The sequence below is a fragment of the Paramisgurnus dabryanus genome, chromosome 22 (genome assembly GCF_030506205.2).
Source record: "Paramisgurnus dabryanus chromosome 22, PD_genome_1.1, whole genome shotgun sequence".
Lineage (NCBI taxonomy): Eukaryota > Metazoa > Chordata > Actinopteri > Cypriniformes > Cobitidae > Paramisgurnus > Paramisgurnus dabryanus.
Window position 1 is genome coordinate 23,579,787 of NC_133358.1, and position 15,894 is coordinate 23,595,680.

General features: G+C 37.3%; 2 protein-coding genes across 7 annotated transcripts in view; both read right to left on the bottom strand.

Moving 5' to 3' along the window:
- Window positions 1-1,565: 1,565 nt before the first annotated feature.
- On the bottom strand, window positions 1,566-6,160 carry eif5a (eukaryotic translation initiation factor 5A). The gene is made up of 5 exons (XM_065258420.1): window positions 6,142-6,160; window positions 4,889-5,079; window positions 4,705-4,809; window positions 2,602-2,733; window positions 1,566-2,504 (listed from the first exon to the last, which is right to left on the bottom strand). Exons 2-5 carry the CDS (start codon window positions 5,054-5,056, stop codon window positions 2,442-2,444), a joined length of 468 nt encoding a protein of 155 aa, XP_065114492.1. The 5' UTR covers window positions 5,057-5,079; window positions 6,142-6,160; the 3' UTR covers window positions 1,566-2,441.
- Window positions 6,161-10,240: 4,080 nt separating this feature from the next.
- Window positions 10,241-15,894, bottom strand: part of tnikb (TRAF2 and NCK interacting kinase b) — a 60,926-nt gene continuing 55,272 nt past the window's right edge. For 5 of the 6 annotated variants that reach the window (XM_065258422.1, XM_065258426.1, XM_065258423.1 and 2 more), the window contains 4 exons: window positions 15,658-15,807; window positions 13,192-13,351; window positions 11,512-11,651; window positions 10,241-10,601 (listed from right to left, as the gene is read on the bottom strand). In XM_065258422.1, coding sequence (XP_065114494.1) covers window positions 10,518-10,601; window positions 11,512-11,651; window positions 13,192-13,351; window positions 15,658-15,807 — 534 coding nt within the window. In that variant the 3' untranslated portion in view covers window positions 10,241-10,517. The remainder of the gene's footprint in view (window positions 10,602-11,511; window positions 11,652-13,191; window positions 13,352-15,657; window positions 15,808-15,894) is intronic. The other variant, XM_065258424.1, reaches the window with a different exon arrangement.

The following is a 15,894-nucleotide window of genomic DNA, read 5'->3' on the forward strand; positions in this document are numbered from 1 at the left end:
ATCATGTTAAAACGTTGGTTCCTGCATTAAGATAATGAAAGATTTGTGGTTTGTGGGGTTTTCCTAATTTAATAGATACATTTGTTTATGTTAGTATGGTTTTACTGCGAAAAGCATAGTCAAACTATGGTTACTGTAGAGAATAGTTCATTTTCGTAAGAGGCTAACTTATTGTTTCACACACTTATTCATCTTTGCAAATGAGTTAATTTCCTAAATTCGCCATTACACATTTCGCGTACTGATTTAAATACTTTCTAATAATTAAAATTATAGAAAGCAACAGCAGTTTTCGACATCATAGTGCCTCGAGAAAGATTCGAGAACTAGCTCTCGCGGAACTTCATACGCTAAAACGTCATAATCCGATAGCTTTGCGCATCGCTGCGTATGTCACATGCATACGCCAGTATCATTTAACTAACTCTAAGTCCGTCTTTGTTTAAATAATTAACATGATTTATTGAAGCTTTCTAATACATTAATATAACAACAAATATGCAAACATTAATATGTAACAATACAGCCAGGCAGAAACTAAGTGCTGCATGCCTACTAAGGAAGCATGACTCACCCTGGCAGACATACCAAGCAAAATTGGGTGAGGCCTCAGCAGGCACATAAGCACAATTTGGTTTTGCCTGTTATGGGCAGTTTACCTGCAGCACATACACATTTCAACAGAAACCCATTTCTAATATGACTAGTGTCGTATTTAAATTTTGACAAAAGGGCTGTGTTAAAATTAAGTTGCACTGATGTATCAGCAATGATTTCTATATTACGGTTTAACAACACGAGTTAAAACTTTGCACTGTGGCTGATTTATAGTCTGAACAGATTGCAATGCCTCGTGTCAAGACACTGAACTGCACATTTGGAGTGAGCGTTGCCTGGGCACACAGCCATAAAAGGAAAATGAGTGTTGGTTTCAACCTATGCAGAAGATCAACAGCCCAACCCAAAGCTTTCCCTTTCTTTCCTAGTATGTGCCCTCTCTTTCTAAAATAATGATACATTTTTCCCATTAATTTTAGATCCCAATTTAAAAACTTGCATGTGATTGTTACAGGGATATACTCATGAGAGCGTGATACATTCATAGATGTCCTAATAGCTTAAACCTTAGTATCCCTTTCAATTTTTTTAAACATTTTTTTAATCATCATTTAAAACATATTTTCAAACACAACATCAGCTTGTACATTTTTGACCTTGAAGTCACACAAAGTGAATTTTTTTCATTCTTGATTGCTTTCATTAATATTTTTACTTGACCTAAACAGAATCCTTGGCATTGTACAGTGCACTACTGTTTGATATGCGAAAACATGTCCCATAAAACAATAAATATTACCAAGAATAATTGTCTGGCCCCAACTTACCACAGACAGGTTTAGACTAGGTAATCATCCATAAATCCAACCTAAGAGACATTTTCTCTTCTTTTCTAAGGGTGTGACAAAATACTGATGAAGTTTAAAAGAAACGCCTTAACCAGCATTCTAGAGCTTAAATTTTCATTTAAACACTGATCATGTGTTTCATAAAAACAAAAGGAACGGTCATCTATTAAGTTTTTATTTTGTTCTCTCCAGTCAGATGACAAAGGCCTCGAGTGAACAAAGGAAGATTGGAGCTCCCAAAGATTTAGTCCTTAGTGAGAGCCCGAGCTAATTCTGGGGCAGCACTGATAAGAGCCTACCTGGAGACAAATAACAGGCTTCAACACTTTATTTAAGGTTGTCAATGACAGCCAAAATCAAGCTGGCTGCTATTGTGTTACAGAGGTATTCGCACATGGCCATCACATCCTTTCCACTTCTGAACAATTTGTAACTGGCTTTTAAGAATTTCACTGGAGTTTATTTCTCGGTCATAGCGGTTTTACTTGAGAAGGTACTGCTAGTACAAGGAAGTGCCAACTACCAGTGTGCATCTCACTTTTGGGGGGAAAAAGGCATTCAATCAAAAGAAATGAATCAGTGCCAGTATGGCGTAGACAACAAAGACGGTCAAAGTATGGCACCCGGAAAGGGCAAAGTAAGTTCCTGTGTCAGTTGGGACTTTCCTCTCTTCGCAAAACACCTTGCATAAATTCTGCACGCTAATTACGATTGAAGAATACAAAAAGGAAAATGGATCCCATTTTTAAACATTCAGGAATGTAAGTGGTAAAAACTTGAAGGGGGAAAATAAAAACGCAGAGTGGGGCGTTTGGGGGTAAACACACTGACAATAATAAACCTCATCCGAGAGAATGCCAACTGACCCGACAAGTCCAGCACGGTATTGAAGGAGAAAAAGGAATACAATCACAACAAAAACTATTTGAGGTTGCTTGTGAAGGCCATAGCTTTGGTGACATTAAACCAAAAAACAAATACAAGAGATCTGTTAAAGTGTAGCATGTTGCAGCCTGAGCAGCCCAGTCTTTCTTCCTATTTGGTCATGGGTTTGACAGCCACAGCAGATTCTTCACCCATAGCTGAAAGCACAGTAACCTGGAAGACAAACAAGAAACGATTTTAAAAATACAATACTCAGCATTTCCAGAAACTGCTGAGCCAGGTGTGTATTAACGCAAATAGTTGCACTTACCAACATCTCTTCACCAGCTGCAAATTTGCTTTCAATTTCTTTGCCCAGGTCACCGTCTGGCACACGCAGGTCTTCACGCACATCACCGTTGTCCAACATAAGAGACAGGAATCCCTCGCTGATATCGACCAGCTAAAAAGCAAGTGCAAAGCAAAATTGAGAAAATCTTAAGCAAATTCTACATAAACTGGAACAGTTTAACACGAAAAATAATCACTCTTGATTCCCATCAGAAACTCATGTCGCCTTATACAGAATTTCATGTTAATAAACAATCAGCAGGTTAAACATACATAAGTCCAAATAGAGGACCTGGGTCAGCACTTCAATGCAACAGCTATGTTGGAATACTTTTCCTTTAATGTCAAAATTCATTCAATTTTTAGTACAGTACTTAAAGGTATTGGAGAATTTTCTTTTTCCGGCTGGATCATCAAGACTATTGGTCCTCCTAGTTGTCAATCAAGAGTGATGCGCAATTGCATTTTTTTAAAAACCGAAGAAGGCGGTTCTTTTCTAAAATTCAAGAAAATCCTCCGCTATACCTTTAATATGAATAGTTTCATTGCAAAACGAGATAACTCCGGTTTTTTATTTTTCAGAAATCTCATTTTTGGTTGTGCATTCCAATCAATCTCAATTCAACTGCAGTTGTTTTTTTAATTTAAACCTTCATAACTTAAAAATACAGCCAAGTAGCACCATAAAGAATAATAATAAACGTTTTGACAAAAATGTTAAAAACGGATTTCTCGTTTTGCAACAAAACTCTTCATATACAGTATCTTTTGCTACTGGACAGGGGTGATTCACATAATCGCGTCTTTTGCACGCTTAGGCGGGACATGTGAACTAAGTCTGCCAACCAACCGCTTCCTTTAACTTGTAATTTAAGTTTTTATTCCCATAAAATTTTATAATATAGTATTTAATATATAGTATGTTTTATTTAGCCTCTCGCTCTAGTGATTCTTTCTTCCTAGGAGTTTTTTCAACCCCTAGGGAGTCAGCTGACTTTACGCATCTGGTCTGAACTTTACTTCCGGTTTTATTTATTTTTTAAATTGTCTGACTAGTTGCTAAACTGAACTCTTGAACAAATACCTTGTCGAAAGTAACAAATGTTTTGGTTTCCTTGGTAATCGACATGTCGTTTATTTTGCTTGTTATATAAATAAACTACGTTTAAAGTACTTTGTTGTTATTTATTCTTAGCAGAGTTTACCGGAAGTTACGTGTTGACCACGAAAGCCACTTGTTTGTGTTGTTACTGCTGAAACCATCTATCTTATATTAATACTCACTAGTATGGTTTAATCTTAGCTGCTGTATTTGGCAACTTTTGTTGTCCTCAGATTTTTTTCTGCATTTTCTCTTGCTTTATTAATGTAAAGCTGCTTTGGAACAATTGTTAAAAAAAACACTATATAAATACTATTGAACTGAATTGCAATCTAAATGTATGAGTACATCCGTTTAAACACAGGTCAAATAATCAAGAACTGAAAAAGCTTGAAAAAGCTCGAAAAACATGCCAATTCCAACTAGTTAATAAATAAACTAACATATGCAATGCTTTCACACATCAGGGTCGTTTAAGTACAATTAGGGCAAGGACAGATATTTCAATCTTGAATAAACTGCAACAAGTCAACAAGTACTGGACACTCCCTCATTACACAAAACTGTGGCGACATATTAGAAATAATAATACTGACAAATTTAACCTAAACATTAACCCATAACAAAGAAATAAAAGTATACTACCTTGTTCTTTTAACCTATACTAACCCGTACGAAGATATAGGATACTGTAGTCGATTGTAAAAATACTTACTATACGCCAATGCAAAATATAGTATTTAAAGTACTGACTATAGTAAATTAATAAACGAAATATTGCAGTAATAAAAACCATGGTGTACAAGATACTAGTGTTTTTGAACCTTACCATGGTATGTTACGGTACAAGTATATTAAAGTACACTATATTAATTTCCACGTGGGTAAACCACAATCAGCTAATTTGATAAACGTGTCATCCACTCCCGTACAAGGCTATTAAAAGCCTTCTTGAAATGCATCAAGCCACACAGAACTCACCTGGTAATCGTTTCTTTTGATGTTAGGCACGTCCATGTTGTGGGTGGAGGGACAGATATCTTCATACTTCTTATTTGAGAAAATATCAATTCCAACCATGTGAACCTGTTGGGAGACACTTGATTTTAACAAAAATGCAAATACTATAACAGACATGGCACAGAAAAAGAATGTCAATGCTTACCTTTGCATGACCGTGCTTGCCAGTCTTAGAAGTAGACATTTCAACTATTTTGCAGGGGCGACCCTTAAGGACCACGAATCCGTTTTTGCGCAGGGCGCTGCACTGCATGGGATAGGTGGCAGAGGCCCCTGCATCACCGCTGGTGAAATCAAGATCTGGATCTGCCATGATGGGGTACTAATCAAGGGGCACTAAAAAAACAAGGCAATAAGAAGTTATTAGGAGTTTACACTTAAATAAAAACATAAGCTTGCATGTGAAAATTATGGTTACACAAAACAGACACGCGACGTTATAAGTGATCTGAAGTTTCCACTGTCTGCCACCCTATGAGTTTGCCGTAGTGACAACTTCAGTCTCGCAAATATCATGGTTAAGATACTTAAAACTAGTAAAACTGCATTAACCATTTACTAAACTATTTTAAAACCACCGATAGCCATAACGGTCTAGTATATTGGATTGGCTGCAAACCTGCCGCATCATGCTACTCCAATTTCACCACTTGGTTTTACCCAAAAGAAACGATATGACCTCGTAAAATTGTCAACAACAACTTTCATTGTACGCTAAAGTGTTGTTAAAACGCTTAATGTGCGTCAAATGACACCTTACAGTGGTTGGTTTACACACAATGACCACGCCGAGCCAGGCCAGATGGACTCACCGTAACTACGCGCAAATAACTTGCCGTAACAAGTTGGCCTTTAAACGCACATAAAAAGCTTGTTATTATAGTATAATCGTTTACTATTTAACTAGTTAATGGTGCGTAACGTTTCTGTAATAAGAGTTGGCGCGAGCACACCGAGTCAACGTGGTTTCGCCGCTAATCAATGACTAGGCTAGCATGCTAACGCCCATCCTTCCGAAAATAATTTTAAACAGACACAAACGTAAATTCCAACATCTGACGGAATAAGCGAAAAATTCAAAACTAACTGAAGCGATGGGGGAACGGGCCGGTATACGTCAAGTCAAAGTTTCTCACGTGCCTCTGTCTTATTAAATGACAAGTCACGGCGAGAGCGGGGAAAGGCCTCGCGCGTGCGGCACTGTTCGCTCGCGGCCTGCGACAACTCCACACACCGCCTTAAAGCAGCACCTTCACATACTTTCTAAAGACCTTCTGGCTACGTTCGACATTCAGACACACATATACAAGTCCGACATAGAGTTTGGGGAAGAACAATCGAGCGGTAAAGTTCTAGATAATATTTGAACAATTCAAACACGCTCCATGCAGCACTTACTTCCAAGAAAAAAAGGAACGTCAACGCGCAGGCGCGGCCAATTTTAACGCGGCACCCGTACAGTGGGCGGGACTTCTGTTCCTTTTGCGGACATGATGATGACGTGAGATAAATGTGTGTGCTTACTGCCGCTTAGCGCTTAGGATCGGTAGTGTGTTTAAAAATATCTAACTAGTGTGCTCCAAAAATTGTAAGAAATCAAAATTTTCACTCTCCCACGTTTCCCAATACGTATGAACAATTTGTATGACATCAAATTTAATGCTGAATGAAAGGTAAACTAAACCCTATTGGCTATTTAACAAATAAAGATGTCCCTTCTTCTTGTTTTAGTGGCAATTACATATATTGTAACTACATAAGGTTTTGAGTCTTAAGTCACATTTGCAAAATGCATTTTAAATCCCAATCAGAAATAAAAAAACAAACATACAAGATTCAACATTTAAAAACAATATAAACTTTTTTTTTTTTTACAAAAAAAGACAGCACACATGGTTTTGATGTGTCAATTTATTTTCAAAAAAGGTAACGAAAAAATTAAGTTGTTTTAGGAGTGAACACATTGGGTGATTTTGTGAAATGGATTTCACTTTCCATGTCCTCATTCAGAAACTTTTAACTTAATTTGAATAAGATCAAAAACTACTCAGAGATTTCAGCTATATTGTTATACAGCCAAAATAGACATGAAGTCTGACAAAATCCAACATTTTTATTATTGCTAATAGGTTTTTTATAATGATCCACCAGCCTGCTTTACCATCACATTTGATATGCAATTTTCCTCTGTCGATTTAAACAAACAAAAGACCAGAATAATTTTACAAACAAATCTATTTTAAAATATTTTGCAATAATAACAAAGTTGCATTAAAAAATTAAACAAACCAACAACTTAAAACGAAAAAACAAAACAGTTAAAACTATTGTATAATGATGCAGTCTTTAAATGATTTTTGACATTGTAATAGCTCTCGTAGTTCTTTCAGACAAACTAATTCAGAATACAATTCAGGAAAACTTTTTTGAAAAAAAAAAAAAACTGCAATAATTGCTATTTTCTAAACACAATGTCATACCAGCACTGTACAAAACAATAAATAACATGAATCAAAATATTAAGTAAAGCTGTGTTTAAAAAAAAGTTTCAATCCATAAAATATTTCATAGAAGATTCAGTTCTTTTGTGGGTTGGATGACAGGAGATTTTGCTGTTGGTTTGATTCACATCATAAATTGAAAGCAATAAACTACTATGGACTAGGCACAGATTAAATGAGATCAAAGTCTCTTAAAAGTCCGAGCTACATTTACAGTTATGCGGGATAACCACCCATTTTAGTTTCTTAGCCTTAAATATGTTGTTAAAATTACCATAGCCTATCACTTAATATTATCATCATGGAAACATATTTTGAACAAACAAAAATGATATGTTCAGTTTAAGATGAAAAACCCTCACCATTCCTACTCTTAGTGTGAATATTTCCGTTTTGGCTTCTCTATTGGTAGTTTTACAGGCTTCTAAAATGTTTAACACACACATTCTCCCAAACACAAACAGAGGAGCAACCATAAAAAAAAAAAATCCAGAATACTCATTGTGCTATAAATCATAGTTTAATGCACAAAATAATAAAAGAATTATATCAACAACTGATTTAACCTGAATATTAAAGGATGTACTTACTGTATCAACGTCCAGTCAATGTATAACACATTTAAAAAAAAAGATACAATGCAACCACATTGGAGATGGTGCATGAAAGAATGAAATCAACCAACCTCACAGTTAACATGTGTTGATAAATTGGAAAAGATCTGATAACGAATAGGGGAGACAGAAATCCTGCACATACAACCATATGGAGTTCAATTTGCAGGGCAAGTTTCCAGTTAAGTAAATTTTACACACTATTGGCATTCCAAAACGGCAATGAAAATGTATACAAATGCAAGTATACTGAAGAATTTTTTGTTATTTATTTATTCCATATATTTTAATAGAATGCTGTCATTTTAAAAGACATCAAGTCTATTATTGTGAAGTGTAGGCTCGTATTGGGTGTTCATTGAAAAAGATATAGGCTATTGCACCATGATTTAAAAAGATTTAACCTTTTTAATGAAATTTTCACATAGTCCATACTTGAATCACCTCTGCATAAAAAACTTTTTTTTACGTTTACTAATAAGTACGTTTAAAGCCAATTGTTGTATTGATGTAAAATACCTATTCAGATTTGACAAAAAATTTCAAAAAGAAAAAAAACAATGTACTGGTCTATCAGTTGAATTTTAAAAAGATATAATAAACCCCCATAGAAGAAATACTTCCCCCTTAAACCTACGGTCTTGACTATTGCCTTATACTGTGTCACATATAGAGGTTTTATGTACGGCATCAATGTTCATCATCCACATAAAAAACTGAACCGATTCAACCGGTGAACAGAAACGAGGTAGCCAAAAGGGAAGCTCTACTTACAAAACACTACCGTTTGTTCACCGATTCGGATGTGAATCGCACATAATCTTCAAATTGAGTCCACATCTGTGATACATTTGGAGGAAGAGGATCTTATACAGAGCCACGAATAACATCACACAAGACTGTCACACCCTCACAGTTTCAAATGCATTCATTTCAGAGGCAGGATATTTACAGAGAGTGTTGTTGAACGCCCCTCTATATATATATATATATATATATATATATATATATATATAGGAGGAGATTAAAGATCCTTAATTTGAGGAAAAGTGAGGGCTTTACTCACCACGTCTCTATTCCCTTGGCCTTTATTGCACTTTGCTGAGAGTTGTGCGAACATAAACGTCAAAACCGCAGCACATTCTTATCTAAATGACACGTGGAGGGGCGTTTCACCCCCTTCCTCAACAATTACAGACTGCTGGTATGTTGATGATAACACAACTACACTTTTTTGTAATGTTGGTGGAAAGCTTTACATGATTCATTCATTCATATGCACATATCTACACATACATAGTGCACACACTCTAACACAGCTATTGTGAGATATTATAATGTACTTTACTTTTTGATGTTTCAGTACAAAACTCTGTAGTATTTAAAGATCAAGTGCTCGGTCTGCGTTACGCTGCACTGTGGTTTTGATAAAAAGTCATTCCTGCAGTTTAGATTCACTCCAACATCAAAAATGTCTTTTGATGCACGTATAGGATCAATAAAGAGGTTAACCTGCAATACACAACAATGCATTTTGCAACTCTTAAACGCTAAGAGTGCCCCACGAAGTTTCATTGTGTAAGGTCTGAGAAGCACCATTTCCCTGAGCACAAAAAACAGTGCCTGATCACACACTGTAAAAAGTTGGATCTTAACTTAAAAAATTATTTTAATGGGTAACACCTTCAATTTTTCACTTACAGTATTTTTCACTTAAAAAAACTAAATTTTTTAGGTGTTACCTAATTTAGGTGTTACCAATTGAAGTAGATCTAACACTTTTTACAGTGCAGGTTGATCTTAAATACTACAGACCTTTGAAAATGAACTAGGAATGCACATTATTAATGTTTAGGATCAGAGTAGACCATGCATATTTCCATTATACGTCCATATCAATTACCATATTTCCCTTTTTTTACAGAAATACGCACAAACATCAAAATAAAATCGAGCAGCATTTAAATTCATATTTAAGGCATTTTGTGTACAGCCCAAGGTGTGTCTGCTCCAATATAATGTAGTCATGAATCAAGTATCATACAAGTCTTAAATATCATTTAAATTCACACATTAGGCCGGTATCACAAACATCCGTGTGCATTCCGAGCTGAAACATGAAAAAGATTGTGTTTTGTTTTAAAAAGCAAAGTGTGGATGAAATATGCCCACAAAAGTCTGGGGTGTAAATATTCGAACACACAAATCACACCCCACTGGGGAAGTCTCACCGGCGTTGACGGCCACGGTGATAAATTGTGTCAAAAGTGTCTTAACAGTACAAATCGCTTGCTTTAATATTCACTCTTCTGAATCCCATAATTTCAGTCTTTTACTAATCGTCTCCAGAAGAATCTAGATACATATTTGCAATGACAAAAACATTACAACCCCACGTACATCAACGAAAGAGCCATAAAAAATAACCGGTTGTTCTTCTCTGGAGCCTCTTTGCTGTTTGTGGAGGCGTCCAGATTTTGGCTGTGGAGTTGGGTTTGATCCGTCTTTGACTCTTCTGGGAAGGACCCGGGAAAGTTTTGTTCTGCTTGCCGTATTGTGTCTGGCACACCTGGATTTTCTGCCTGTCTTTCCTTTTTTCACACTTTTCAATAAAGCAGAAAAGGTCCACGGATACAATGCAGGGAAGGGCGTGGATGAATTACCAATTCATCATGGAGTTTCTGTTTAAGGTCATGAAGAAAACTTGGCTGCTGCCTCCTGATCTGACCGAGGCAAAGAACACCTGCAACAAAAAGAAAAGAGTCCAGATGGAGCAAGGTCATTATTTAAAGTTTCTTTGTTATATCAAAAACCTGTAGACTATTATAATCTATTGCTTTTTGTTATAGACAATTTTGGATTTTCTATAGCTTTTCATGTAAACTAAGAACATTCTCAATTTTTTACCGATTTAAACTTCCAAAAAACTTTTTTTATGTGCCAACAGTAAAAAAAAAACAATAAAATCACTGAATAAAAACAACAATTAATAAGTAATAATATTGCTTTAGTGCTGAATAGCTTTCGCCTTTGGTACTAATGTTTTAATTTATTAATAATACATGTTTAAATAACTATCTGCACTAGATATTGTTTTTTATTACACATTCGTTTAAAGAGTGCACCATTTTTCTTCAATATTTTACTATGTTCTTACCTCAACTTAGACAAATTAATACATCCGTATCTTTGTACAGCGCTTCTTGAATGTGTTAGCGTTTAGCCTAGCCCCATTCATTCCTATGGCTCCAAACAGATGAATTTAAAAGCCAATTAATACTTCCATGTTTTCCCTATTTAAAGACTGTCACATGAGTAGTTACACGAGTAAGTATGGTGGCACAAAATAAAACTTTTGTTTGGAGCCATAGGAATGAATGGGGCTAGGCTAAATGCTAACACATTCAAGAAGGCTGTACAAAGATTAAAAGTGCACGCATTGAAAAAAGATAGGTATGTATTAATTCATCTAAGTTGAGGTAAGAACAGAGTAAAATATTGAAAAACGGTGGTGTGATCCTTTAAGGTTTTGTGGTCCAGGGTCACATATTCATTAGTAATATTCAATGACATATTTATTTATAATCTGTAACATCCCCTGGTCTCCCATACCCCAGCTCCCAAATACTGTAAGCACTGTCACGCAAACGTACTTTATCGTTTCTCTCTGAAAGGAACTTTAGTCGCTGAGCTCGCTTGTGCATGAAAACTCCGTCGAGGTGTCCCGTTTCCACGGAGCGGATCTCAATGGCTTTCTCTCCCCAGCCCATGATCTGGTTGGAGTGGATGTAAGCTGCAGGAGGGGTGGGGGTGATAAACAAAAAAAGAAAAAACACGTGACAGGAAAGCGTTGACACTCACTGGAATGAAAAGTGCATTGTTATAACACCCCGTTCCTCAACGACTTCTGACGTCCAACAGCAACTTAAAAGCAGCCCAGGTTTATTTAAGAAAAGACCTGCTAAAGCCGCCCCACATCATCAGGAGGCCATTATTGCAGCAGTTTCTGAGCATATTTTTGTTTTTCATGTTATATTTGATGGATAAGGGTATAGTAGCATCTCAATGAATACAATACACGGTCTCCTACGACTTTCTGCGTCTGGAAATGATATGATGTCCTTTATCGAGATACTGATGGTACTGGGTTGTTTTGACTTTCTTTGCTACTGAAATTTATTCTTGTTATGAGCGAAGAATTGACAATTTAGATGAAATTATTATTCAATAAGAACAAAAAGTTGGGCGCCTCTCTACATTTCAATCCCTGTAATTCTTGCAAACACACACAACAGTGACAAAACTAAATCGTAACACATTGTTCGCTGATGAGTAAACAAACAAATTCAGCAAAGCCAAAAACTAACAAATGGCGCACATGATGATTATAAAACATTTCAAAATAATAATGTTGAAAAACAACAATATTACAGTTAAACTGATGGACTCTCAAATCAACATGAAATGGTTTTTGCATCCTACTTTACTTGGGTAAGATGACATTTCTATGTTACAAAATATCCAATGAAAACAAAGACATAGGCCTGGACGTGATTTGGACGTGAACGCTATGGGCCAAATTGGCTATCAAAGATCTACGGTTTCCAATCCATTGTTACTTGTTTATTATCACCTTAACTTTTGTTTTAGGTTACGGTTTTTAAGTAATTTAGCCTTTATAACATCTTGCCAAATCTTGTGCTCGATAACTTTGGCTTAACAGCTATTGGCTGACATATTTATTACGTAATGACCAGAAACTGTATCAGGAAAGTAAATAGGGGCAATCAATTTCATGTTGACTTTAAATGTAAAAACATTTACTTCATGAAGAATCAAAAGGAACTTATTTTACTAAATTATACATGCTTACATTTTATAAATGGGTTATTACCAGGCCCAGGCAGAATCGGTGAATGTTTTTATTTGAACATTTACCACATTGTTAAAAGGCAACCAGAAACTATTGGCATTCTCAAATTAACCAAAACATTTTATGAGCCAAACACCCAAAGGGGAGAATATATATATATGCGATTTTATGAATGGCATATCATGTTTTAAAGAAATGTGAGATGTGTTTGCGAGCACAGATTCGGTGTGGGCCTGGTTGGTTTTATCAACAAAACATCATACAGGAAAATGTAAATGTGAGACATACAGACAAACACAAAGGTTTAGGCAGATAGGAAAGTGTGGAAAGGTTTTCCGTGAGAAGCTTCACTAAAGGTTTTTAGGGATTTCGGGAAAGGTCAAGCGCAATTGCACGGACCAGCATCAGTGCTCTACAAGAAGAAGAGGAGCTTTTGTGTGAAATAAACAACCAAACCTACCAACAGAGGTGGGCATCTCTCCCCACTGGAGCACCACGTCTTTAGTGATTCTGCCGTATGTGTTCACATAGACCCCCTCATCTTCATAGCACAGAAGCATCTCCATACCGTCGGTCTTGGGAAGCACCACAATGGCGTGAGGGGAAACACTGCCCTGAATCTGGGGAGGGAGGGTTGGGCGTACATGAGCCTTGGGGTGACAAAAACGAGGCGTAGTGCAAAACAATCCCCACCAGGTGACGCTTTCTTTCCCACCCCCCTTCCCGGTCCAGCCCTGACATTTATGTTTCTGCTCCACTGTCTCTGCTGTGGGTGGCCAGAGTTTGGGGTGGAAACTGCTGCAACAATCAAGACTCCTGCCCTCCACTCGACCACACCGACACACCTGGGCAACCTGACCCAAAACCGCCCACTAACACTATTGGGGCACTGGAACACATAGGTTCGACTTTTTGCATAGAAGTTTGGTTTGTCAAAGGTCGTAGATCGGGGAGAGGTTTTCCCTCTTACAGTGGAGATATTTTTCGATCACATTTAATAATATAATGTAACAACAACATCAGTTACTTGCAGTACAGTGAGACCTTGTCTTATGAAAATTTATTCACCATTCATACACACTGCACATTCACACACACTGCACTTAAATAATCAGGGTCCAAACAATTTGACCAAAACCTCAAATAGTGAGTGAATTACACTGAATTAGAAATTAAACTATTTAGGTAGTTTTGTAAAGGTGACATAGAATGATTGAACGAGGTATTTATCCTTGTTCTGTGATGTGACAAGTGGACAAAAAAATGTTTGTTTGGGTCTGTAATGCCTTAGAAGCTTCCTAAAAACCTCTCTCAGATAGCTCTATTAGGGTGGTGGATTTTAAACAAGTGGTTTTGCACCTATTTGGCTCCCCCTACTGGCTTAACTTGCAATCTCATTACTGATTGGCTGACTTTGCTGCCACTCAAAAATGTAACCAATTATTTTAAAGTGGGGGAGCAGTTAGATGCCTGTGATGTCATAAGCATCAGTTTTTCAGATTGGGCCGTTTTCTGGCCAACATTTCTAAAAGAGGAATTTCTGAGACTGAGATGTTTAGCATGTCTAGCACTTTTTGTACGTTTGTGAATGCGGGTAGACTACCAATATTTAACAAAGACAAGGTAAAAATGGTTTTTCATTCTCTGTCCCCTTTAAGGTCATTCTAAGCTCAAAGTATAGTCTGTTTTTTAAATGTACGCAAACGTAAGCACACGGTCAAACGCAAAGCCTTTTATTTCATTCGTACGTGTATACATATAGTAGTCGCATGCGCATTGCGACAAAATGCAATGCATCTCCTGGGCCACATCACATGCGTGACCCTCGCATAAACATAAAAATGGACCGTACTTTGACCTTTAGTCTGCAAGTACGCAGTTATGCATTATGCTGAGTTCACACCAGCTGCGGTAGAGGCGTCAAGTGAGTGATTTCAATGTTAAGCATCAACGCGTCTCGAGGTCTCACACGTCTGGAGGTCTCACGGCGTGAATGAGGCGTTTAGCACGAATTGAGTTTAAAATATTGAACTTTGGCGGAAAACGCACCGCGTTAACCAATCAGGAGCTTGCTCTAGTATGTGACGTGATTAAAGGAAGCAAGCGTATAAGTCGCAGAAGCCCCTCCCATGACGCGAATTTCCGTGTCAATGTCTCGATGACTAGAATTTCACACATGAATGAAGCGAGTAAACTCAAAATGTTCAAACCGCAAACTAGACGCGGTAGACGCGAATTTGACGCCTCAAACACGGCTGGTGTGAACCCACATTCACACCAGCCGCAGTAGAGGCGAAAAAAAACGCGCTATTTGTGCGTAGTTTTGGGTTTACTCGCTTCATTCGCGCGTGAAATTCTTGTCATTCAAGACATTCACGTGGAAATTTGCATCATGGGAGGGGCTTCTGCGACTCCGCTCGCTCCCTGTAACCACGTCACTACTAGGATTGGTTAACGTGGTTGAATATCCGCCAAAGTTCACATTTTCAACGCTGCTCGCTCCGCGCCTTTGGCCTCATTTGCACTGCGCCATTCGTGCGTCACAGGATGCCTATTCACGTATTTGCATTGACTTAACATGCAAATCACTTTTCCGCATCTGGTGTGAATGCCACATAAGAACTTGTGGCTCTTTAAAAAAATTTTAATAAACAATTTTACTGCAATTATTAATCAGGTTTATGGTCATTTAATCTAGTTAATTTATGGTCACATATAATTTTGTTTATTGTTAATTTATGTTAGTATAATGTAAATTTATACTTAACATTTGGACCCCAGCTGTAATTAGAAGACATACACGATACAAGCATAAGCGCTATGTGCTGTGTCCCCGGGGAAGAAATGGTCTTACTAAAAAGTCCAATGGAATCAGGGTAAGGACTAGGAGGGAAGGGCTGCCTCCGCCCTGCGCATCTTCACTTACGTGGGACGGAATGTAGATATCATACGGGTTCCCGGAATCGACGTCTATCACGTGAAAACCGACGCTGGAGCCGTAGATGACCTTTAACCTCTGCCCCTCTTCCACTGTGAGGTCAACCAGCTGGGGCTTGTGCTGTAGATCTGTGAAAGACTTTGGAAAGATGCAGATGCTGACAAATTGAACGATAGTGTTGTACGTAAATGTAATGATGTTAACCAAGATATATTCTCCTTGCAG

Coding starts and splice junctions, on each gene's coding strand:
- eif5a (XM_065258420.1), bottom strand. CDS start 5,056: ATGGCAGATCCAGATCTTGATTTCACCAGCGGTGATGCAGGGGCCTCT. Junction 2,734..4,704: donor TCAAAAGAAACGATTACCAG/GTGAGTTCTGTG, acceptor CTTGCTTTTTAG/CTGGTCGATATCAGCGAGGG. Junction 2,505..2,601: donor CAGCTGGTGAAGAGATGTTG/GTAAGTGCAACT, acceptor TTTGTCTTCCAG/GTTACTGTGCTTTCAGCTAT.